This window comes from Uloborus diversus, chromosome 6 (assembly GCF_026930045.1).
Source record: "Uloborus diversus isolate 005 chromosome 6, Udiv.v.3.1, whole genome shotgun sequence".
NCBI lineage: Eukaryota > Metazoa > Arthropoda > Arachnida > Araneae > Uloboridae > Uloborus > Uloborus diversus.
Genome location: NC_072736.1, coordinates 110544976 through 110571272, shown reverse-complemented (window position 1 = coordinate 110571272; position 26297 = coordinate 110544976). Strand labels below are relative to the sequence as shown.

The following is a 26297-nucleotide window of genomic DNA, read 5'->3' as shown; positions in this document are numbered from 1 at the left end:
TGCTGCGCGCTTCCCAGATACCTCCCATGTCCCTGCTGGTGGGTTGAAGTGCCAATTGATACCTTCATCAGATAAGTAATGAGCAATTTTCTCATTATGGTTGGATGATTTGAATAATGCATGAAATTCGTCAAGCTCATTCTTCGCACCAGTAAAATTAGTGCCGCAGTCACTGTAAATGTCAGAACATTTACCGCGACGTGAAATAAAACGTTTAAAGGCAGCTAAGAAGGCATTTGTTGAAAAATCACTAACTAGTTCACAGTGAATTACTCTAGTTGAAAAGAACACAAACAGACAGAGATATGCCTTGCAGGTTTTTGTTCTGGAGCTCGCTGACATCCGTATGGAGAAAAGGCCACCATAGTCAACGCCATATTTAAGAAATGGTCGGGATGGAGTTACTTGTGCAGCTGGCAAATCGCCTAACATTTTCTGAGCGGTTTGAGCCTTTATCTTGGCATATGTCATGCATTTCCTAATGCATTGTCGAATAGCATCTGTAGCAGATAGTATCCAGTATTCACGTTGAATGCACGCTTGAAGTAACTGAGGGCCGGCATGTAAGTTTGTTACATCGAATGAAGAAATCAACAGATCAGTGAAAAAGCTGTGTTTAGGTAACAAAATAGGATATTTTTGATTTTCCGTTAGGTTTGCATGGCGAAGATGACCGCCCAGCCTGAGCAAACCTTCATCCTCAAGAAAAGGATTTAGAGACAAGATTTTTTACTCTTGGTAGGAAGTACGCGAGAATCTTCCAAACAATCTATTTCTGGGTGAAAATTCTGTTCTTCAACTTGTTTGATCCAGAATTTAAGCGCATGATCAAGTTCTTGTGACGTTAGTAGTCCTAAATTGTAAATAAACCTGAAACAAAATGCTGTAACTCTTTTTAATTTGGAGGGTAAGGAAAATGTATGCAATAACTTTAGAATGTCACTGTTTTCTGCTGTCGCTGTTGCGACGTTTGTTGCAGATGCGGTTTTCCTTTCTTCTACTCGAATTTCATCTTTTTCAATTCTTTTGTGAGAGATATGTTCTTGCAAATACAAGAAATCAGGGCCTTGCCACCACAGCGGGAAGTTCTGTATTTGTTCAAGAGTCATTCCCCGTGAGGCACAGTTTGCTGGTTTTAATTTACCATCTACGTGGTTTCAAAGAGTTTCAGGGACAAGTTCATGAATCTTTTCTACTCTATGCGGAACAAAAGTTTTCCACCAGCTAGAGTGCGATGCTAGTCAGCACAAAACTATTATGGAGTCTGTCCAGCATAATGTCTTAACTGAATCGAGTTATAACGCTCGAGATGTAAAGCGAACAAGTTTAACTAACAAGAAGGCGCCACAAAGTTCAAATCGAGGAAGAGAAACAAATTTTATAGGTGATACTCTGGTCTTGCTAGTAACCAGTCGCACATTAATGTTTCCATTCATCGAAATCGTTTTATATATACTACAGCCGCGTATGCTTTTTCGGAGGTATCACAAAATCCGTGAAGTTCTATGATGTTGCTGCAAGGTTGAAGTAATACTTCAGTAATACTGAAGTATTTGGGTACTTTAATTTCCTTTAGTTGAGATAAGTCTTCGACTAAAGATTTCCATTCTTGCTGTAAATCTGACAGCAGATTTTCGTCCCAGCTGAGCTTGAATTTCCAGAGTTGTTGAATAAGCAACTTGAATTTGAGAACAACAGGAGAAATCCTACCAAATGGATCGAAAATTGTTGATATGAAGGAAAGCACGACACGTTTGCTGCAAATTTCTGACACAGGAGATAAATTCCACCTGAAAGAAGAGGTGTTTGTTGCTGAATTCCACAGAACTCCAAGGATCCTAACATCATCTCTAATTTCCAGAGGCAAAGATGTTGCTCGACTTTTTGGGGAAATATTTTCAAGCACCAATTCTTCATTCGATGACCATTTTTTAATTTCAAATCTTCCACACTTCAACATTTTAATTCCTTCTTGCTGCAGTTGAATTGCTTCTTCACCGGACTCGGCTCCTGTCATGAGATCGTCTACATAAAAATCTGATTTAACTATTTGAGACGCGTGAGGAAATTTCTCGCTTTCTTCTATTGCAAGTTTTAGCAGGCATCTTGTGGCCAAATATGGAGCTAATGCTGTGCCATATGTGACTGTCAGCAAGCGGAATTCCTTGACTTCTTCGTCTCCAGAGTATTTTTTGGTAATGTGTGTCGTGCGGGTGAACCAAAATTTGCTTATACATTTTGTCAATGTCACTTGTCACAGCGATTCTGTGTTTGCAAAATATTAATAATAAGGTCGCTATGTCGTCCTGTAAAGTTGGACCAATCATAAGATTGTCGATGAGAGATATTCCACTTGACGATAATTAGATCTTTGGTTTGAAATTTACGATAAATTTGCCGAAATTTAATCTTAGTTAGAAATTAGTTCCTTTTATTCGTTTTCGCGTTCTTTTTAAAATTCTTAAAATTAATAATTATGTAAATGTCTGAAAATCTATGTTAAATGATTATGCGTATCATTTATGAATATTTTTAAGGTACTCTAATTTCTAAATATTATCTGGCTAAGTTTATACTTGACACGACGAGACATGATAACAAACCAATACCAGTGACAGAAAATTACCAATTGATTCACTAACAAAAAAAGTTTTTTAACTAAATTCAGTATAGTTGAGATAAATATTTAAAGAAAATATCATGAAGTATTACTGCAATCGATGGTTGGAATAAATTATTCATAAAACAAACACATTCGAAATTACACTCGAAATTAACTTTCACCAAAAGGAAAGTGAGTGATCAGGGAAATAGAAACAAAATAAAAATAAAATAAAAACATTGTGCGCAAAAAGGCACAAAAACGCGATTCATCTCACCATTTAGTAATGAAAATATCATTTTGCATTTTTTTTTGCGTCTTTTGCTCAATGATATTCTATTAGTTCGTGCTTTTGAAGCCAAATTTTTACATCATTAGATTGATTTTAGTTCTGTAGCTAGAAAAAAGAATTGTACGTTTAAAATATAAGTAGATATTTAATTAGTTAAATTAAAAATTATTCTTTGAAACTCTTTATTATTTTCATCTAATACCGAAAATACCGGTATTTTACCTCAGTAAATACCGGTATTTCGAAATTGCAAAATTGCTCGAAATACCGGTATTCGATGTACCGATATACCGGTATTGCAATCCCTAATTAGGACACCTCAAGCCTTGTAAATACTGTACGAAAAAAATTTAGTTATCATGCATAAAAGTAAAATCTCATTTGAGCAATTTTAAAAATTCTTATAAAAGAATGTTATTCCCGAAGAATCAATTGCTTCAACATTTTATATGAATAAATACTTCAAATTTGCCAGAAGGCTAAGCCGTTTGGATCATATGAAGTCAATATTGCCCGGAAAGGAAAAATGTAAATAGAATTTTCGAAGTTTAATACTTTCTTTTATCAAAAACATTTTATTTTTGATGCATATTTGTTAAATTCCGTCAGAAGATGCATGAAAGATATTGCATTTTTAAATTAAAAATAGCTTGAAACATCTAAAGTATTTATTAATAAACGTATTTTAGTTCAATATTTTTAAAATGCTTTAATGGAAATGAAACCTTTTTTGTAACAGTTTCAAAAGATAAGGTAATGTTACTTCCGTACTATCGAATGCGAAATATATGCATCAAATATGCTGTACTGTGTTTATTTTACATCTGAATATTAAATGTTGCAAGGAGCGAATGAAAATTGAAGATTCAATTCATGGTAATACGCTTTTTTTTTCTTTGATGGAGTTCCTTCTTTAGGCATAATTTGTTTTTATTAAATTAATTTGCGCGTTTAAATATTGTGTAATGGCAGCGAGAGAAAATCTGTGCTCATGTAACCAATTTAAATTACTTGAAATATATAGAGAGTAGTGTGGTTCAAAAGAACTTTTCTTCAGCTAGAGTCCAGGACACCCCCTATTTTTTTAGGCGTACTAACTGTTTTACGCTGCTTTTAGCTTCTTACTCAAATTTTTGAGATGATGAGCTCAATGATCCCTCAATTTAACATTAGCCATAGCATAGAAAATGCCTCAAATTTAGAAACATTTAATCTTCTCCGCTGGTTTTTTTTTTTTTTTTTGCAAATTATTATTTTTTTGCCGTGTATATGCATATCACTGGTGCATATTAATATATGTTGCATTGCTTTTTCAGTTCAATGTATTTTTTAACCCCCCTTCCCATGTTTATGAAGTTTGGGGAAGGGGGTTCAGCACCCTCTTTCAGTTGAAATTGGAAGCTAAAATTCTTCCAGTGTAATGCTATCTACAAGTCTAAAAATATTAAGGGGTGTCCTGTTATCTAAGAAGAACTTTGTTTTTACATATATTTTTGAAGCACAATAATGGATAGGTTAGAAGGATTGTGACGCAAGTAAGAATATATATATATATATATATAAATTGAGTTAGTCATGAATTTGGGTTCCTGTTGGTATTGAATTTCATTTTCCGGCATTTAATGTCCAAAATCTTCAAGAATTTTGTACCATATATGCAAATTTAGATTCAGATTTAGGTTTAAAAGTTTAAAGCAAAAAAGAAAATTTGTGGAAAAATACGACCCTTAATTTTTTGTGATCCTTAAGATCTCATAGTTATATTTAGGGAAATAATACACATTGAAAAATAGTACCAACACAAAAACTTTGAAACATTTGCAACAAAAACTCATGGAGATATCTGAAATCAAAGAACCCGTGCAGTCAATAGAGACCGTGTATAAAGATGAAATTGGAACATATTGTCCTTTCAGAAGAATGACAATCTGTCAACTCAAAAAACAAAATATTTTTCTTTTTCAGTGCTATTGAAAAATAAATGCAAATGTTATGCTATGATACCTAAATGTTATACTACAAAAAGCTGGTACAATTTGGAAAAACAAACTCTATGCAACATATAATTTTTAAGCACTTCTTAGTGGCTACATTTTCTCCAACAGGTGTTATTGACTAAGGGTGCAAAGTGTTTTAAGTCAAATTATCGCTGCGTTTCCATATCTCGGTGAATATTTGCCGAATTAGTGTCCACCTTTTTGTGTTGGAATTACTTTTCAACGGCTGTTATTTCTCTAAATATAAGTTTAGGGGATTTAGGGTTGGGACAAAAAGGTACATTTTGTATTTTTTCACCAATTTTCTTTTTTGCTTCAAACTTTCAATATCTTAACTCTGCATCTTACTTTGACCAATTGGAAAAATGCATACTCATTTTTGCAATTGGAAGTATGATTCTAGGATTAATGGTTAAGGAAATTAGAGGTCTTGAAGATTAAAGGAGGACAAGCTGTATACAGGGTGATTCCAAACTCTTGAGCATAGTTTTAAGGGATGCAATAGTGGGTGATAAGAAACAAGAATCTTGTGTGAGCATGTGGTCGCAAAAGCAATGATTATGCACTACATGCACACAAAACCAAAAACTGATGGATGCAAAACAGGTCACAATTTACTACACAAAAGCGATTTTATACTGCACAAAAGTTTTTAAGAATGGTATAGAGCAGTTGTTAAAAGATACTGCCTGAAGTAACTAATACAAATGTCACAACATTAGAGCAGGAATAAGTAAATTCAGGAAGCAAATCCAATTATTGATTTCACAAAAGCTGGGGCAAAGGCCTCAAGTCACGTGACTCAACAACGATGAATGGTTGACACGTTTTGTATAAAACTAGCAAAAGACACCGGATTTCTTCCACTGCTTTTCTTTAAAATCTATCACTTTACTTGGGGACTTTCCTACACGAACGAAAGTCTTCACTTCTTCCATTTTATCTCTTCTAACGGTCTCAACAATAGCACAGCGCTCGATGAAAATTTGTCAAAGTGGTTTGTTATTGCGCCAGTGAGTTTCAGCTGCAGGCCGCAAATTTCAACAACCGCTTTCATACTTTCTTATAGACTAAAATGCTGTGCAAAACAGTCTAAGCGTAATAAATTTGTAGCCTGTTTTGCATTCATCAGTTTCTGGCGTTGGGTGCATGTAGCGCATCAGCATTGCGTTTACGGACATATCGTAAAACGGTACAACTTTGTGCCAAGGGGGCAAAAATGGGCCACTGTTGCCATGGCAATGATTTTGCTCTCTTGTGGCTTCTTTTTTGAACTTACGAGCACAAAAAAAAAAAAAAAATCATCAGGTAGTGTAACCATTTAGGTAGCTAAAGACGCTTTATCATAGATTGCCATTATTTTTGTATTCCTTAGATAACTTAGTCGTTGTTAATGCATGATTCGACTCACTCGTGGAAGAGTCAAAAGTATTTTCTGAGACCTAAGTATAGCTACCTAACCTTAAGTTGATGAGATTTTTCTAGTTTTCAAATGTTTCTGTGTCAAAACCTAGGCAGATAATAAAGAACGTTACCTACATTTACCATGTTGAACTTGATCAATCACTCGAGACCACAAATGATGATTAAGCCTTAAAAAAATGAAAAGAAAAAGGTAAATGATGGACTAAAAATTATTTTATACAGTTTCAAGCAGAGAACAGCGTGTAGTCTCAGACAACAACAGGCCAGATCAAGTTTTCAATTTGTTTTCTAGGTTAAAATGAGGCGGCCCATAGTTGTACCCCTACGGGGTACTTCCTCCCAACTTAGATTTTTTTTTTGAACATTTCATTCAAAACACGCGATATATAGCTACTATTGCTAAAGACCTCAATTTTCTAAATCAAAGAAGTACACGGAATTTTCATTGAAACATCGAAAAGTGGCCCATAGTTGAACCATTTTACGGTATGTTGTTTGCTTCTAATCCTCCCCTTTAACACCCCTATTTTACCCAAGAGTTTAGACTCATCTTGTATAGCTTGAAAAATAAATCCTCAGAAATTAGAAGCGCTCGTGCTGTTATTTGACAAAGCTAAAAATAAATTTCCTGCCAGTTATTTTGTTACCCAAAAAATGTGATAACCCTATTTTTCTATGGGCTAAATTGTTTCTTCTTTAACCTGCTGAGCATTTTTTGGAAAATGCGTATGTTCCTTTTTGACAAATCAGTCCTCAAATGACTAAAAAGGTTAGGTGTACTTAGTCTTTTTTTTCTTCGAAAGTTAACAAACATTAGATAAATACAAAAAATAAGAATATTTACACGAAATTTCATCGATTGTTCTTAATTAAAGCACACCCTGTCAGTTCAACAAGTATATTTCCAGTTTTTCGACAATCCCTCAATCGATACACATTTCATTAAAATGTTCGATCGGAAAAATTAAAAAAGTCCCTCTCGCAATTCATATCATTCACCATGTAATTCTAATCTTTATTTAATCTGATTAGGAAAATAACTATCTAAAGTAGGAACACGCAAATTTTTAGATCATGCACATTTGTCATTGTCACAGGTATGATTGATGATCCAAACTTGTTCTAGAGTATTCCCGATGGGTACCCAATACATTATCGATAACAGAATTTCCTTCTGTGGATATTTTTGATTAAGTATTCAGAACATATTTCTTCTAATTTGGATGGTACTATCGATCGCTTATGAGAGATTTCAGTGCTCTCAAGTGTAAAAGAATGAAACTTTTCTTCGATATATGAGACAGTGGTAAATTGGAAAAGAGTTTTGGTTTAAATCAAACTCGAGAAGAAGTTTGGAATTTGTAATTCTTTCACGCAACGTATGTTTTGAAATCAAAAGATAGAACTGATTCAGAAAAGTTTAGTTGTAATGTAATAAAATGGATAATTATTTTTTTCGAGTTTGAACGATGTAATTTAAAAAAAAGGCAAGTAGTTCATACTTTTAATTAGATATGCTTTTTATGTTTATTTAACTTATGCGGTTTATATTTTCAGTTAGATACTAGAAGGGGTTGGCTCGCTTCGTTTGCCAATCCCAATGAATATCAGCTAGTTCGGCTATGCTGATATTCATTGGGTAGTTTAAAACCCAAGTTGATTAGCTTAAAATCGCTTCCCAACAATGGTAAATGCTTTATTTTTCTTCAAATTCTAGTTTTCAATGACGGAAATTAAAGGAAATAGATCAGAAGAATTAAGATATCTTTTTAAACCTAGAATGTTCTTTTTAATGATAGAAGGCATATCCCGAACCTCCTGTGAGGATTATAAACAACTGATGTTTTCTTTTTTTATGTTTCTTTATTGTTTTTCTAAATATATCTTTATAAACAAATCTGGAGTCGAAGTCAGAGTCGTGGAGTCGTTGTCAAACTGATTTTGGGGCATAGGAGTCGGAGTCAGACATTTTCCCTAAGAGTCAGAAACTTTTCCAGGGCAGCGGAAAAAGAATCAGAGTCGGACTGATTTCAGAGTAAATGAATCGGTGTTGAAGGCTCTCAAACACTCGGAGTCGGAGTCGGTCATGAGTATTAAACTCTTCCAGGGTTGCGGAATCAGTGTTGGAGTCGAACTGATTTTAGACTAAAGGAATCGAAAACAAAGGTTCTGAAATTTCCGGAATCAAAGTCGGAGCTGGAACCAATTACTTTTCCTCCGACTCGGCGGCCTTGGTTTTACAGCAGAAACCAAGGTAGTGAGTATGAAACTCTTCCAGGGCAGCGAAATCGGAGTCGGAGTCGAACTGATTTTAGGCTAAAGAAATCGAAAACAAAGGTTCTGAAATTTCCGGAATCAAAGTCGGAGCTGGAGCCAATTATTTTTCCTCCGGCTCAGCAGCCTTTGTATTATAGCAGAAAATATTTAGGTTTTGAAAACTAATGAAATACTTCCAATTTATAAACAGCAAATAATTGCTTTGATAAAGAATTACAGCAGACAGTAGTTGAAAATTTAAACTCAAACTTACCGCCTGATCACTGTTGCTCTTCTCAAATCATCCAATCAAGCAAATGCACTCAAACCATGCAAACCAAACAATGTCAAACAATCCGAAACTTAACAGTCCTTTCATTTGATTTAAACTCGTATCATCAACACTGCGGGATTTAAAATTCCTATTCAGACCCAGAGCCTAAATTTTAAATGAAGTGCTTGCATTTGTAACTAATTAGTTATTATTAAGGGAAAATTTGTAATTCTGCAACAAATATTTGAAAACTTTTTCAGGCTATGCAGAGTTTTGGAAAAGCTAGTAACAGCAATGTTATACAAATCTACTTAAACAATTTTAAACTTCTCTGCTTTTATGCAACTAATAGTTAAACAGAACCTAGACATTTTTCTTATAACTGTTCAGTTGATATGCTGTACATTAAAATAAGAAATAACAATGTCAAATAGCACAAATTGCAGATTACTGTAGACACATGTTTCAGCGTTACAAGGAACACCTTTTCAATATAAAAGAAATGAGCTTAGGAAAAAACATCCGACAGAAGTCTTATCATCCATAAGCTAATTTCTTTTGCATTGAAAAGGCGTTCCTTGTAACGCCAAAACACGTGTCTGCAGTAGCTGTTTGACGCTGTAATTCCTTATTTTACTTTCACGTACAAAGGTATTTAACTAATTGCTTTACATTATTTTAACCAACTTTATAGTTCTAACTTAAGTGATTTAATAGAATACATTGGCATAATTACGCTTAAAATCTATTTACTGGCCCCTCTGTCACTTTTAGCTCGACGCCAGGGGTTTGGTTGCCTCACTTCCGGGGCAATTAGTGAAAAACGAACGGAATCTAACATTTTTTATTAAAAAAAATTCCAGTTTCTTTGCTTACTTTAAATAAAAAGCACAGTATTTAAATATTAACATATTTTCTGGAGCAATATCATGCCTCTTTAGCACTTTTTTTTTTTGTATTTTGGCTTGGGAAAAAAAACATAAACTGATATCAAACGAGAACTTTGGCATCTCATTTCTTTTCGTCTTATACCTCATACAAACATAAAATTAGTAACTTTAAAACTTAAAGATAACCAGGAACACTAAATAAACAAAGACATATAGCAAAAAGAAAGAGTAGTTCATAAATATCACAGCTATAATTTCATTAATACAAGTTGTAGGAAAATATTACTCAACAATGAAAATGTTACAAACGTGAAAATTTAGCAGCACTTTCCGATACAGGTGGTATAAAAAGAATGGAAACACCAGTGAATAAAGGTGTCATTCTTCATTCCGTTTCGTAAGCATTAAAATATAACAACTTCTATCAGATTTTTTTAAAAATAACATAAGTCCAAATTATACATGACAATATTTGAGATTCTAATGAAAAGGGGGACACGTATAGTAGAGTCGTTCGATTACTTTTGAACCAAAGAATTCAAGATATAGCGGAATTTAGTGCGCATATTTTCTGGTACACTTTTTTTTTTTCATTTTTGTCCCAATTTCAGATAATTTCAACTTTTCGTAAACCAAGAAGACACCAGTCAGAATTACTTTGGATTATCGGGGTTCTGCTGTAAAGTCAATGTTTGAAAATCATTCTACATTATGAATGAATTTTTATGTACGCACATGCTGCAGAGAGAATTAGTTTCTTTAGATTTACTACAATGAACACACAATGAACTGGTAACTTATATTTAGTAAACAATCTTCTTATAAAGTAAAATTTGTGAAAAAATAAAGTAACTTCCTGCTTTCTGTGATCTCTTGTGGATTTAAAGTTGATTCGCTCTTAACAATCATATAAAATATCTCCAATTTATTGCTTTTTCTTCTGCGCTTCAAGATTTTTTTCTATCATTTATGAATTTACTAAATGCACATTATCCTTATCATTCCCAATAGCTGAAGTATTTTTACTTCCTTTTACAGAAAAGAAAGTATTGTATAAATGATATTGTATTTGTAAAAATTTTCACTCAAAAATCGACCTTAATTTCTATTTTACTTACCCCCGAATGAATAAATTGAGGTTTTTTTTTTTTCTCTACTCGATCACACGTGGTTAAGTGCCTAAAAACGTATAGACACGCCAAATATCCATGATGACGATTCCCGAGTTAATTACAACGAATTTTCTCGTGACGTCTGTATAAACGTATGTATGTATATGCGTATGTGAGTATGTGCGTATGTATGTAGCATTACTCAAGAACGGTAAGTCCTAGAAAGTTGAAATTTGGTACGTAGACTCCTGTGGGGTCTAGTTGTGCACCTCCTTTTTTTTTGTTTGCCTTCGGGTGTTTCTAAACGCATCTTTTGCCCCTTTTTTGGGGGGGGGGGGAATCATTGTTAATTTTGATGTAAACTCAAGTGGTGTTACAATTTGGTGGACACTTGGCGATATATCGCCAGTCTTTTGGTCGCCAAGTTTTGTCGCCAATTTGGCGAATACATTTAGCGATTTGTTTTAAAAATCTGTTTCAATTTGACCACTGTTGGTGATATTTAGAGAGTAAACAATTGAATCACATTAAAATTGCCAGTAATTCGGAAATGACATTAAATTGGAGTAAAAGGAAGTCATGTGATGCACACATCAGCTCGTTTTAAAATGTCTTGCTTCAATGCACTGGATTCTCCTTGAAAGATATTTTTGAGAATTCACTCTTGTGAATTCAGAAGGACTTCTTGAATCTTTCTGGACACTTGAATCTGATCTTAAATACCACCACCACCACCACCGCTGAAGGTTCTGTAGGTAGGCTTTATGATGAAATATGAAAATAGAACTGCAAAATGCGTTTCTATTTGAAATGAAATTTTAGTTCATGACTTCTGTCATGATTGCATATTAAATCCCAAAAGTGCTAATCTGTTTTTTTTTCTTAAACTCACCTTGTAACCCCCTGTAATCTTTCGTGCATAGATAGTAGAATTAGTTAAATATTGCTAAAATTGTTATTATTTTAAAAGTTAACTGTACATTTATGTACAGATGTAACAATATAATGGAACAATACAGTTCTATTAATCGGGTTTTTTCACCAAAACACCAACGTTTGTTTTAAAGTCTGCGTTTATTAATTGCCACTCTTGAACTAAATCGAGTTCAATTTTAAATATTGGATTAGTTCCACTTTCTTTAATCACACAGATAGATTCAATCAATTAATTTATTCTTTCGCTAGATAAGATATCAATGCATGATAATCTAAATAGTTTAAAGAAAAAGGATTCAAAAACTATTGAGTTTTCCTGAAAAAAAAATTTCCATTACGGTTACAACATTTTACATAAATTAGCGAACACAGGAAAGAAAAACATTTACTTCAAACTCGAACACTGCCTCTGTTGTGAAATTTAAAATTACAAAGCGGCTTACTGGACTTCAAAAAGAAAAGTAGCAATTTAAAAATTTAATAGTAATCGATTCCGTCTGGGTTGCTCTTAAGTAATTAGGTAGAAATTCGTTTAATTTCAAATAAACAAATAAACTCCTTAAATCTCGCTAAGATGTATTTCACGGTACACTGAAAGAAGGAAATTGCAATAAATATTTCCTTTGATGAGTCTGGGAAATAGTTTTAATGTTATCTATCTTTCTAAAGAAACTCCAAGGCTTGTTAAATAAGATACAAATGAAGGAATTTTCTTCCAAAGCCGGCATACCTGAAATAATCCACAGTCTATCTTCACGCGGCTTAAAGATACTTTATATAAATACAGCTTTTACCTAAGGGACTATCCTATTCAAAATATCCATCAGAAATATCCAAATTAAGTGCCTGAGTTAAAAAAAAAAAAAAACTTGCATTAGTTATTTTTTTTAGTTTTAGTTTGCTTATGGCCAAATGGAGAAACAAATCTATATGTATTTAACCTTTACGGGGTTCAGAAGCATCATATTTCTCTTGAAGGAGCACTTTTTAGCCTACTTTCCCAGTAAAAGTCCGAAAAAACAAACAAAAAAAGCATGAAAGAAGGCTTAATGCATCTTAAAAATATCGCGAAAAACAAAAAAAAAATCAAAAATAAGTAAAAAAATTAAATAAATATTGAAAAATTAAAAATTGGAAAGTAAGGTAATGAGATGGGGGGAAATGTCTGTCGGCTGTCTGTCTCCCCCCCCCCCCCACTAATAGCTTTTGAATGAAAAGTCCGATTCGAACAAACTTTTTTTTGTTCGAAAGATCTCGGCGAGTACACCTCATTCTCATACTTCACTTTTTGATTTGAACTATTTTTTGTTTAATTTTGAACAGTTCAAAAAAACTTAACATTAGCGCCTACGGGGAAATTCAAGGCAATTCCGAACTGTGAGGCGAATTTGCTTCAAACAAACTATGCAGGAAAAAGCTTTTAATGAAAAACTTGTATTAACTTATATTTTTGATTTGAACTATTTTCCGTTCAATTTTGAACAGTTCAAATCTCTTAACATTAGCGCCTACGGGGAAACTGAAAGTCAATGTAGATTCCGTACTTGAAGGCGGATTTTTTTCAAACAAATTTTGTTGGAAGTAGCTCTTGACGCCAAACTCCAGACTCCGACTCCGAGAGTTTACGGGCACCTGACTCCGAATCCGACTCCTGTGTCCGATAATTAATCTGACTCCGACTCCCCGACTTCGACTCTGACTTCGTAGCGTTGGCAAACATTTATATACGGAGGACAAATGACTGACTCCGATTCTTTGATATTCGACTCCGACTCTTTTATCCCAAAATGAGATTGACTCCGACTCCGCTGCTGTGGTTTTAACTGTGAAATAATTATTGTTGATATGACTTGTTTTTATTTTCACGCTAAAGTTTTAATTTAGATATTCAATTTTCGGCGAATAAACTCGAAGTCATTTATGTTAAAGGTATGCGCAGATTATTTTTTTTTTTTTTTTTTTTTTTTTTTTTTTGACAATGAAAATTATTTTTTTTAAGTTGACATTTTATTGTTTTTAATTATTTTGGTAAGTGTATTAATTCATTTAAAAAATTATTTTTGGCAACAGGGGAAAAAGAAACGATTTTTTTTATGTGATGTATTTATTTTAATGAACTTATTATATTTCGTTTTGAAAGCTGTTAAAGATTTTTTTTAATGAAAAGAAGTGTATTACTGCTTTGTTTAAAAGGTGCTGCTATTTTATTTGTTCGCTTTTTTTTTTCTTAGAAAAGTAAGGAATATTTTATTCCTAGAAATCAGCTTAAAATATTAAAAAATATATGTTTGAAAAAATTTGCGATTTTAGTTATTTTTGAGAATATTGATCAGGTACTTGAAAGTAGTATGGGTTTACGGGAAAGTAGGCTCGTTAAGTTTTAGACAGAACTTCTTGTTACTATAAAAACTGAATGAACAGATAAATATGTTTTACATACAGTTATAATAATATTAACAATCTTAATTGATTTTGTTTTTTTAAACATTAGAGTTCAAGTCTCAATCAAGGTTTTCACCGAAATTTAAAACGATGTTTTATACTTTTTGAAACGCTTCTTTTGTTTTCTTTTCGAATTTCCATTTTCTAATCGAATAGTTTATTACCCCGTATATCTAAAAGCTTTAATTTTGCTTACATTTCGGTCTTCCTTTTCGGATTCTTATTCATACTACGAATTATATAACAATAATAAATCGTAATATTTTTAAAGTTATATAGAAATGTATGAAACAATCAGCAAAATCTCTCTCGCCAACCTCCCCCCCCCACACACAAAAACATTATCTAAGTAGCAAGAAGTGTGAATAACTAATTTTCCATCCATGCCAGAGATAATTTTTTAAACCCTTAAGATGCTGAGAACATTAATTAATGATACTTCGTAGGGATATACACATTTGAATGATGATGATGTTAACGAAGTAAAAAAAAACAACTTCAAAAAAGCACAAATTCGCAGATAACTGCATACGTTTCTTGAAAATTATTTTTTTCCTGAATATTTTGTGCTGTTTTTATTTCTAGTACACCCTTGTGCAAATTAGCGGAATCAAGCCAATATTTTTACAATATGACCTTTGTTTACATCATTTAATTATAAAATCAAAATCACCACTTAATATGCCCTCTCTTTTTGTCCACCACCATTTTCATTGTACTGAGCATAAATTCAACTAGAGTTTTGCTCTTTCCTTTGAATTCTTGACTTCTAAACCATGTTTTTAGCAAAGCACAAATCATTTTTTCTTTTGTTGCGCAATCAGAATTTCACTCAATGTCACAATGGCCTGCCTCTTCTGTGAAGAAATTTCCATGGCTAACTAAAAGCTAGAAAGTGACCGGATTGAGAAAAAAACAGCAAAGATATGTAGAAATTTATAACACTTAAACTAAACACAAGATTTATGACAAAAAAGAAAAAAAAAAACGAGAGGATATAGCACCTAATCAACTGGTAAGCTAAACAGCTGTTATAAACAAAGATTGAACAACCTAAAAAATTCGAAAATTAAAAATTCCCAACTTGATTCCATTAATTCGCACAAGGAGTAGCTTAGCGCTGAAGCTACAGTACATATTTGATCGTTTTTTACATCGTTAAACTCTTTCAATTTTTGGGGAAATTCTGTAATGCATTCCTTGTATTACACACACACCTACAAACACACACACACAGTATATATATTGGCCCTTGGCTTGATAAACGAGAGGATTAATTCCAAGGCTTACCTCAGCAAACAGCTTTCACGTGAAGGCAAGATTAATGCCAGATTAATTCGCATGGAAGGACACTAATCTAGCCTTCGGACACTCCTTTATCCGATTATTTTTCTATAGTAAATATTGAAGAAGGAAAAGTTAGTAGTTTTAACTATTAGCTTCTATATGAACCACAGAAAGAATTATTTTGTTTTCGTTCTGAACTGAAGAATGTTTTGTATTGACAATGTCTGCTAAAATCATCATAAAGGTACAAATTTTCGTTTTATAATGCGTGTTTGACTTTCTGTAATTCTATTTTTTAATTTTTTTTTAAATTTGATTTTTTACCTGCCGGTTTTTTGCATAGAATAGATAGAAATTAAAACGTAATTACATGATTATATTTTTGCAAATAATGTGTGTATACATATAAATTTCTCCAAGAAACATAATTCGAAAATTAAGTGAAATAATAAAGGGTCAGGAAAATAGCTGAAATCACGTTTGATACTCTTGAACTTTATTTAAAATTTTTAATTATGATCACCATTTAATTATATGTTGATTGGTTTTTTATTCAGTTGTGTATCATCAAGTATCTATGGTTTGTACATAAGTAATTTTAAAGGTTTTAAAATAGTTTGTTTTGGATCAAGAAGAAGAATAGTAAAGGTTCCAGCTTCAAATCATTCAGAATTAAAATGTGATCAGAATTAAAATAAATTGAACCTCTGAAGATACGGGTACGTGATTAAAAAAAAGCTATTTTTAGAATTTGAGACTTGTATTGCAACATTTTGCGGCATACCAAAAATAATTCTTGTTATTATAAAATGATAAAGCTCTTGCTGTTAACATTTTAAAAATTAGTTAAGCTTTAAGAGTAGTCAGAAAAGTATTTATTTATTAAATATTAGGCTTGTTTCTTTTAATGTGTAGTACAACTTGTTCATGTCATGTGAGGCAAAGTGATTGTTTATTCATTTGTCTAATTCCTCAAATCATTTATGTGCTCATTAGATTATTTATTAATTAATTTATGCTTGCACATTCACTTATTTATAAGAATAAAAGAAAAAAAATTTATAATCAAACACTTACAAAATCACATATCTTTAAAAAATATTTTAGTTATCCCTTTCTCGAATACTTTTCCACATTATCTGAAGTTACATTTTCTTTTTTTAAATTAAAAACAATATTTCAATACAAGTTTTACTATAAAATACATTGTTTTCCTCTTCATGTGCTATTACTTTAAAAAAAATTCCTATTTATTCATTTTGAAAAAAATTGATTTACCTTGCTTCAATCTGACCACAATTATTACTATATTTCGAGTTTATTTCAGTTTTTCTAGTTTTGTTTCATAGACACGAGACTTGTGACACAATAACCTCTCACTTTAAGTCAAGCAGTCAAGTAACTCCTCCCCAAGAAATAAAGGGTGTCCCAAAATTAACGCAAGACTTGAATTTGCCACAATTTTTGCTGTGAATTGTTGGCAGCCACGGAAAAAGAACAATTTGACAGCTGAGAGTTAAGTGTTAGTAAAAATGGAGTGTTATGCCATTATACAGCCAGCGAAACAATTCAATCACGGCATAAGGAATTTCCTATTCGTGTACTCTCTCATTTCGGTGATATGAATTGTACCCTAGATCGTGTGATTTTACATCATTAGACTTCTCCCTATGGGGTTATTTGAAGTCAAACGTCTATGTCAGCAATCCCACAACCACCTGCGCATTACCTAATTGCGATATAGAGCGCCAATAACAATAAACTGCTTGACCCGCCCAAACTTTCATTATTTTTCAAATAATTGTTCGATAATGAAAACGCATTATAGAATCGAAAACGCTCCATTTGTAATAACCCTAGACCCTCAGCTGCCAAATTGTTCTTTTTTCAAGATTGCTCACAATTTATTGCAAAAATGGCGGCAAATTCAAATCCTGCGTTAATTTTGGGACACCCTTTACAAGGTGTTATTAAAATCTTGCAACTATTAAGAAAGTTTATTCAAAAAATATATTTGAGGTGCATTAAAAATCCTTTTTTTAAACTTTTGATCCTTGTCTCATAAATTCTCCCCCCTCCCTTGTTCAATATCAGCTAAAAATACGTAGGTGGTGCAACGAAAACTGAAAATGGCGTCCATTAAAGAAAAAGACTAGCAGGAACGCCGCAAGGGGGGTTTTGCAGGTCAACAACTCCAGGACTTTGTTTTTAATACATATTTCCAATTTGAAAATAACAGTTTTTATCCATGCAAGTACAATTATGAGAAACCCTCAACCCCGGAAGTTGAACTCTGACTTCTTAAGCGCCTGACGCGAAGTTGAAAATCGTCTAAATATTCACAGAACTACCAAAGGTGCAGACGCACGCGAAAAAGTGTGTTAACTTTGTCCAAAAGCCTTCTGAAAAATGGATTTTAAAAAAATAATTGCGAAGAAAGTAGATTTTTTTTTTAAAATATTTATCTTATCATTGCAAGATATTATACACACCCTGTACTTCAACATCAAAGGTGTGAAAAAGGTCAATTAGAGGCCGGCCATGATGTCACACTCTTTTTCAATATCCCCCCCCCCCCCCACCTTCTACCCCTCTGTCACAAAGTGTCACGTTTCATCTTTCTCCCCTCTCCTCACCGTCACGCTATTATTCATAAACATATGCTCATAAAAAAGTGCGTGACGTCACACTTCTTGTTACCCAACCCCACCCCTCCCCTTTCTCAAAAACTCACACTTTCAACTGTCACCCTCGAAGCGTGACATGATTTGTGGAAAGCCCCTTAGGGTTTAGATATAACCAGAAAACTAAATTATTTACAACTTCCATGTATTGCATTCTGATCAGAAATTCTCTTCTCCATTTAGTTTTCATCACCATAATATATGATAGTTTGACTTTTGAATATGTTTTGCAGGTATACACACCCACAGGTTTTGAGCGATATACTGCTACTTATTCCGTGGGAGGACATAGAATCCATTTTACCCTATGGGACACATCAGGTAAGAACCTGCAGCGTAATAACCGTAACTTGTTTGTAGCAAATCAAATGAGCGGATTGTTTAGCCGAAAAATATTTTTGGCATCAGAAATTCAACTCATGTGTAGTCGTAAATTGGAAGTAATACGATAAAAATATTTTTAGATATTTTTAGAACTGAACTAAATTTGCAAAAACCAGGATTAAAATTTCACTTAATAAAACATTTATGTTAACAGATATATTTTGAACGGTAAAAAAAAAATCAAGAAATGGGTTTACTGTTTTAACAGACTTTTGATTAACTTAACAACATTACATTATTCGTCGGCTAGATGTGGCGCAGTGGTCAGATCTACTACGCTTTTGGTTTCTTACACCTTTGATCGTCGGTTTAAACCTGCGGTACAGTTTTCAAGATGCAGAAACTCGTCATTTCGCATAATTAAGCGAAATGTTAAAGATTTTCTGAGTGTCTATTTGGAACAGACATTCATGGACAATTTGAATTTCTTCTGGAACTGTGCTTATTGAGAGATCAGGTGCCCCATTCTGGAAGGAAACCCACGGTTGAAATTCTCTGATAAAAATAGCTGTCCGCGTTTGGGTGATGGAAAATGAAAAAATTCAACGCCAACTCGGATGATCGCACATTCGTGGACCTAACCTGCAATATTCAAGTAAGATGTAGTTGGGCTTAAATCCTAATTTATTAGGCCGAGCCCTCTGGTAACAACGACACCTGCCTGCGGGGGTGTACATCCGAATGAAGTCTCTGAGGATCGCACTTAGACTGCAATTGGCGAAGCAACCATACGTAGCCTTCCCCCGATTGGGGAGATAACAGTAGCTTATTTAACATTAAACAGACAGTAAGTAGAATCGTTTGTGAATCAAGCAAAACGTAGACATTTTGAAAATTAAAAGTCTTGAACGATTTATCTCTAATTATCAGCTGCTTGACAAAACTTTTTCAATCTAATAAAAATAAACATTCCGTTTTTGAATCAAAAATCTGTAAATCTGGATTAATACTACACTATACTGCGGTGCTAAACACTAAAGTTGTATGTGCAGTTGAACTATGCTTTTTAAAGTTTTACGCCTTTACATATTTGATTCATTTTTTTCCATCTTTCCTACTCAGGTACATCAACATACGATACAGTACGGCCACTAGCTTACAAAGATGCAAGTGTTTTCCTTCTGTGCTTCAGCATTGGTAGCCCAGATTCTCTGGATAGTACGATAAAGAAGGTAAAACTTACCTAAAATATGCGTAAAACATGTGAAAAGAGTAGGGAAGTAATATTCCATTAATATTTGAGAGCAATTTGCTTTTTATTTAGTTAAATAATTTTAGCCATTGTTAGCTTTATCTTCATGCGTTTTCTAGCTTTTAGCACTTTATTTTAATTTTCTGCATGTTTCTGTCAAACAATCTTTTAAAATACTGTCAAACCACGGATTGTATGTAAAGGCAAACATCCGGTTCACTGTGGAAAGTGACACATCCATTAGTTTTAAGGGATTTCAGCTTTTGCAGATGAATGTTAGCCTCGAAATTAAGCTGAGTAACAGTCAAATAAGCGGAACACATGCATCAAATTTATATTCCCGCCCCCCTCATTCAGATACTCTTCTTAACTGGACGTTTGCCAATTTCATACAATCCGTGGTTGGACAGTAATTTCTCTGAAGCTTATTTTTCAGACTGCTTTGTTGTTAGAAATAAAAATGCAATTAAACTATTTCTGAAAAAGTTAGATCATTTTGGCACCCGATCCATTAACCTTTTGTTGGTTGAACTAAAATATGAAGAACTTAGAGTGATAAAGAACACAAAAATGTCTTATATGATATTTATCACGTTACAGCGCTTGAAATTATAAATTTCAGCATATTTCATCTTTTCAGCATTATTTTATTTTGAGCAAGTTTTAAAATAAGTAAACAATTTTTTGCCTTAAAAAATATTTTTTTTCCTGCTGTTATTAGAAGTGATTGAACCTAAAATTAACTTCAAGAGTAAACTGCCTAAATTATTATTTTCGAGTAAATACTTGACTCTTAATCCAGTGTCGTTTATTTTAATACTAATTATATTGATTTCATTCGATTTTCTTTTGATAAAAAAAATGTTGAAAATTTATTTGGTGCTTCAAATTTATGATTAAGGCAATTCCATGATAAGGTCAACCAGATGATCAAATTTTCAAAATTAAAATTTCTAAGCAAATGAGGTGTCATTTTAAAGGTAAAGAGTTGTATATTTTGAAATGCATGTCTAAAATTCGATCACTTCAGTTATAAATAAGTTACAGGAGGATAAACTAAGGTCAACATCTGGAGTATTTTCAAACCATATTTGGAGACTCTCGAAGAAATTCTGTTTTTTTCCCCAAAAAATACATACTAATATTATGAATTGAGAAGAATAACCATTTAAAAATACCATGTGTTAATGGTGATGCTGCAAAAATGTGTCAAAATATAATTCGTTTAGATTTGTAAAAGAATTCCTCTGGGGTACATTAAGTGTTTTACGTTCCGATACGAAAATGCGCAGTTAATTGTGCTGAGCCAATAATTCTAAAGGTACATGCATGTATTTTTGGGTACAAAGTAAGAATTTCAATCTCTTTGATATAACTTATTTTCATTTTGTAACAAGTGAGTATTTTTTTACTAAAATCTAGGTGTCGGACGTATAAACATTTTTACGTCCGACACTGTTACATTCCTTTAAACAACATATGTTTTCAACTGTGTTTCTCCTTTTTTTTGCCTTTAATTTCAAAGTTAAAGTAAACATGCATAAAAAACAACTTAGTGAATTTGCTGTATATATATTTAGGGTTGATAACGGGAAGTAGGACACCTTTTGAGAAAAGGTGTGTTGAATGAACGTAATGCAGTTGATTAAGATCAATTTTAGAAAATTTCCCAAAACTATAAGTGGAAAAAGAAATTGGAAACACTAAATGACTGCGTCTATGTAAAGTTGGCTAAGGAAGAACCATTATCAACATTCAACCCATATAAATCTTGATAGTTTTCTGTCAGGTAAGTTTCACAAATAACTAATCATCAGCTTTTGTAGCTGAACTAACAATTCCTACTAAGTCATCATAGTTGTTTTGTGTTTCACTAATACAAATATTTCATCAGAGTTGCTTTTGATTTTCAAATCCTCACTGTTATGGGGGGGGGACCACTTACCCCATAGTGTGGGTATTTCTTATAGTGAAATTTTACTGGGTAAGTGGGGCCCCTCCTCTAAAACAGTTTTTAATAATATTTTACTCAAAAATTATGATTGCAGTATGCACTTTAAGTTAATCTGCACATGAATGTTTAATGATCATAAAAAAATAAATGCTAACCGGGAAACATTTCTTTGAAAAATGCTGCTTAAACTCGCAAAAAAATATTTTTCAGATTTTTTTCTTTTTTTTTTTTTTTTTTTTTTTTGACTAAGTTTTCTGACCTAGAAAAAAAATGCCCCATACCCCAAATATATGCAAAACTAATCACTGATAAACCATGACATGATGAATGTAAAAAAGTTTTAAAACCATATGGATATTTAAGTTTTTGGGGGTGACCCACTTACCCCAGTGTCCCACTTCCCCCAATCAACCCTACTTTTGAATTTACTTGGTAAATTTTGTTCCAGTGTATGTAACCTATAATTTACATATTTATAACTGTAATCATTGTTATGTATTTACATTTAAGAGCAACAGTTTACGTCCAATATGAACAATTTACGTCCGGCACCGAAAATTTACGTCCGACACCAAGCTAAAAATATTTTTTAAATAATTTTATTCCTTATAATATCATTTCAAACCTGTGAAATATGCTTCAATCATAAGTATACTTTAGAATTACTATGCTGTTTTTAAAATTAAAATGTAAGCCAACTTTCAATAATTTTTTAGTGAACCACCAATTTTACTATTTGTGTGTTTACTTCCGACACCAACTCTTTTAATATTTTTAATTTATACTTTAGGAATCTATTTTGAAAACCAACATGATATTTTATTCAGTGGGATGTAGTAAGTATCTTGTAAATAAATTTAATCATTTTGGAACAATTTACACTTGGTAAATGGAATAAAAACTGAGAAAATTTTCTTCATTTTTTACGTCGTCAGCATTTTATTTTAATTTTCAGAATGTATTAAGCTTTGATATCTAAAGAATATTTTAATAGCCATGAAACATCTCACTTTTATACTCATATTAGATGCACAAGCCTTCGCAAGAACTTCATGTCAAATGTCGTAAGGTATTCCAAAACTAAATTTTGCAACTGTCTCTCAGCTTAAGTTCGAAAATATTCTAGATGCATCCTTCAAAATGCTTAAATGTGTAAAATCAATGCGAAATAATTATCTTTCAATAAAAAATAATTATTACCTGTTATGTAAAACAAGCGATGGAACCCTAATCTGCGAGAGATAATAATGGCGGCACAGTAAAATAAGCATATACATTTTAGTTTAGCTACTTTATCTTATTTTATCCTAAAAATAAACTGCATAAATTAGTATTTTCGAATAAGCACTTGACTTTTAATGTAGTTCGGGTAACTGAAAAACTTTCTTTGGCAAACAGAAACTGTTACCTGCAATGCAAAACGATAGTTTTAGACCCTAAACTTAGAGATTTAGTAATGAAGACACAGTAAAACAAAGATATACATTTAAGTTTAGCAACTGTATCATATTTTGCAATAAAGATAAACTCAATGAGTTGTATTTTTCCAGTAAATACATGACTCTAAATGCAGTTTAGGTAATTGAAAAATTTTCTGTTATTTCAATATTAATTATATTGATTTCATTAGATCTTCTTTTGAGAAAAAAAAAATCGGTTCTTTTAAAATCTGATCATATAAGGACGCTGATAAAAACAAACACCCCTTTGATAACTGTTTGCTCAAAAACTCTTCTTAAACTAAAATAGATGCAGTATCAGAAGTGTATTTACTTGAACTTATTAACAGGAAGATTAATGGTTGATTGAGGAATTTTATTATGATGACTGAAGTATATGAACGATAGCAGCGTTTGATTCAAATTTCCGTTTAACCTTTTTGCAAAAAACTCAATTACTTTCAGTGTTTTTCTGCGTTGTCTAGAAACCGTTTTAAATGAATTTCATGTTTGTTAGATTCCTCATGGTAGGAAATGCTACGGTCTTTTTTTTCTTTACTTAATATCAGTTTGCATTTGTGACTCACTTTCTGATATACCCTTGAAGTCTTTTTCATTGCATGTTTTTCTTTTTTTTTTTCCTTTTATTCATTTTAATTTCATGGGACAGTACTATGAATGTTATAAAAATAATCCCCACCAAAATATGAAATCGTAATGCATTCCTTTTACACCACGTAACTCAATCCACGCATTATGGTTCAAGATGTAAGGAGTTTCTACATATGCTGTGTAATTTTTTGATGGTTTCAGAATCTTAAGGAACAATTTTTTTTTCTATCAATAAACAGAAAATTTTTCTTTTCAGTGGTATCCAGAAATTCGGCAACATAGTCAAAACATACCCATCATTCTTTGCGGCTGCCAAAGTGACCTTCGACACGACGCAGAAACCATGCGCGCCTTGGCTAAAATAAAGAAAGTGCCTGTGACAGCAGAGCAGGTATTTTTACTTTCTATGCATCGGTATGTAGAGAAGACAGTATTTGATTTAAAAAAAAATTTCGGTTTTCAAAATTCGTCGGATTTACTCGTTTGGAAACGTCAAGTGAATGTCTAAAGCAAAAAAAGTTCATATTTCTGACAGAAATATAAAGTAGAGTGAGGTGGGAGTAAAATGGGTCAGCTTGTAATTAACCAGAAAACAAAACTACTCCGGTTCCTCGTCTATGTCTCCCTGAATCGACTTTATTTATATCCAACCCTCTGAACTTCACATCAAACTAGAAAACCTACTGCTTTATTGATAAAAATGCTTTTAAAAACGTTGAAAACCTTCTCAATTTTATTTACAAGCACAATTCTTTATTTTTCCCGTCATTGAAATTAAAAAAAAAAGCTTAGTTTCTGCGTTTTTTAAATTTTTTGTGAACAGGCATTGAACACTGTGTTTTCCTTTTGAACTCTTACTTTACTAGGAAAAAAGGGGGCGAGTACTGTGTGTGCGTTCCACCAATTTACTAAATACAACAATTTACTGATTATGACCATAATACCAATTGTGACAACTTATTGAACATGACTTTGTTACAGCTCCAGTCTATTTTTAATCACACTTCTCTTGAATCAAGACTGTTTTTTAAAATTATGTTAATTCTAAAATGTTATATAACTTTTCTTTATTTTGTAATTTACTCTCCTTATAATTTATGTCTTTGAAAGTAACACCATTTTCTCTTTAATGCTTGAAGAAAAAAAATCATTTATATGTTTTTCTTCAAATAGTAATCAACCTTAATTATGTGTACGAAATGTTGGTTTTGATGGTGTTACTGTACTTTGTCAAAATTTCTATAAAGTCAGCTGATGTTCCAGGTTTTTTGGTTGGATGGCGTTGAATAGTCACTCCACATCTCCCACCAAAACCGAGAAGGTCTTCTTACCATTTGGGGGAGAAGTGGAGGAGTTATCTTCAGTTGTCCTCTACAATTCACACAATCCTCTTTAAACAAAAACAGCATCCATCACAGAACATATAACATCAGTCTTAAGCCCGTAGCCTCCATTTGAATTTTGAAGGCTTGAATTCGAGTTTTGTTTTTCGCAAATATTATTGCAATAGAAGCCATTTGTAGAAAGTAGGCGAGCAATGAGTAGGATCCTATAGTATTTTGGGATTGCGCGTGCGAAAAACATAATTCGAGTTCAAGACGACAAAATTTAAATTAGTCTCAATGGCTGCATGCTTATGGATAGGTACTAGATATTGTACCCTGGATTCTGAATGTTTTCAGCTACGCCCCGATGGGAAGTCATGGGAGGTCACTGTGACCTCCCAAAAATTCGCTTACTCGGCAAAATGTTCATCATTCGGCGTAATTTGGAGTTTCATTCCGCAAAATTAGGAGTTTTATTTGGTAAATTGAGGATTTCGTCCTCCAAAAATTTCAGCTCGGGTATCCCCTAGATATTTTTTCTAACTTTTCTACCGTCTACAGTTAATTGATACAGTCCATGTTTTTATCTTTCTTCCAGGCTCTAGGAGTGTCTCGGCAAATCCACGCCACGACGTATGTTGAATCCTCCTCGCACTCGTGCTCTCGCAGCGTCAGGGATGCGTTCGAAATATCCGCTCTCGCAGCCCTCGGCAAGCTGAACAAGAACCACGTCCTGCGCAGTGCCACAGCCCCGCCCTCGATGACCACCAGGGGCAAGTACAAGGACAAGGAGTCCCTCAAGGAGGACTTGCAGGACAGAACGCGAAACTGCTCGCTCATGTGAGTGAGCCGCCAGCGAAGTCATCGTTCTTTATTCTCAAACAGGTTGAAATTGCTCGAAATTGAATCAAAAGTGGATGATTACTTAGATATATATATATATACTGACATTTATGTAGCAAAAAGTGCGACTATTGTCCAAAATTATAGACAACCTATTTTGATAGCCCACACAGGTGAAAGTATCTGCCTTGAAACTACTAAGTACTAAAGTAAATTTCGTTTTACCATGAGCAAATAATAAACAATCTTAAAAAAAATTACCTAGTTGATAGACGGTTCATAATTAAGATTCCCAAAACATTCTCCAGAAATTTATATTAACAATATTGGATTTATGCATGTTGCAGTAAA

The 26297-nt window shown here is 32.9% G+C and overlaps 1 protein-coding gene across 1 annotated transcript in view; it reads left to right on the top strand.

The window, feature by feature from the left end:
* The window catches only part of LOC129225313 (ras-like GTP-binding protein rhoA), a 69350-nt gene extending 43403 nt beyond the window's left edge, over positions 1 to 25947 (top strand). Inside the window, exons 3-6 of the mRNA XM_054859903.1 lie at positions 18431 to 18518; positions 19644 to 19753; positions 24035 to 24169; positions 25702 to 25947. Of these exons, the coding sequence (XP_054715878.1) occupies positions 18431 to 18518; positions 19644 to 19753; positions 24035 to 24169; positions 25702 to 25947 (579 nt within the window). The remainder of the gene's footprint in view (positions 1 to 18430; positions 18519 to 19643; positions 19754 to 24034; positions 24170 to 25701) is intronic.
* The last annotated feature ends 350 nt before the right edge of the window (positions 25948 to 26297 follow it).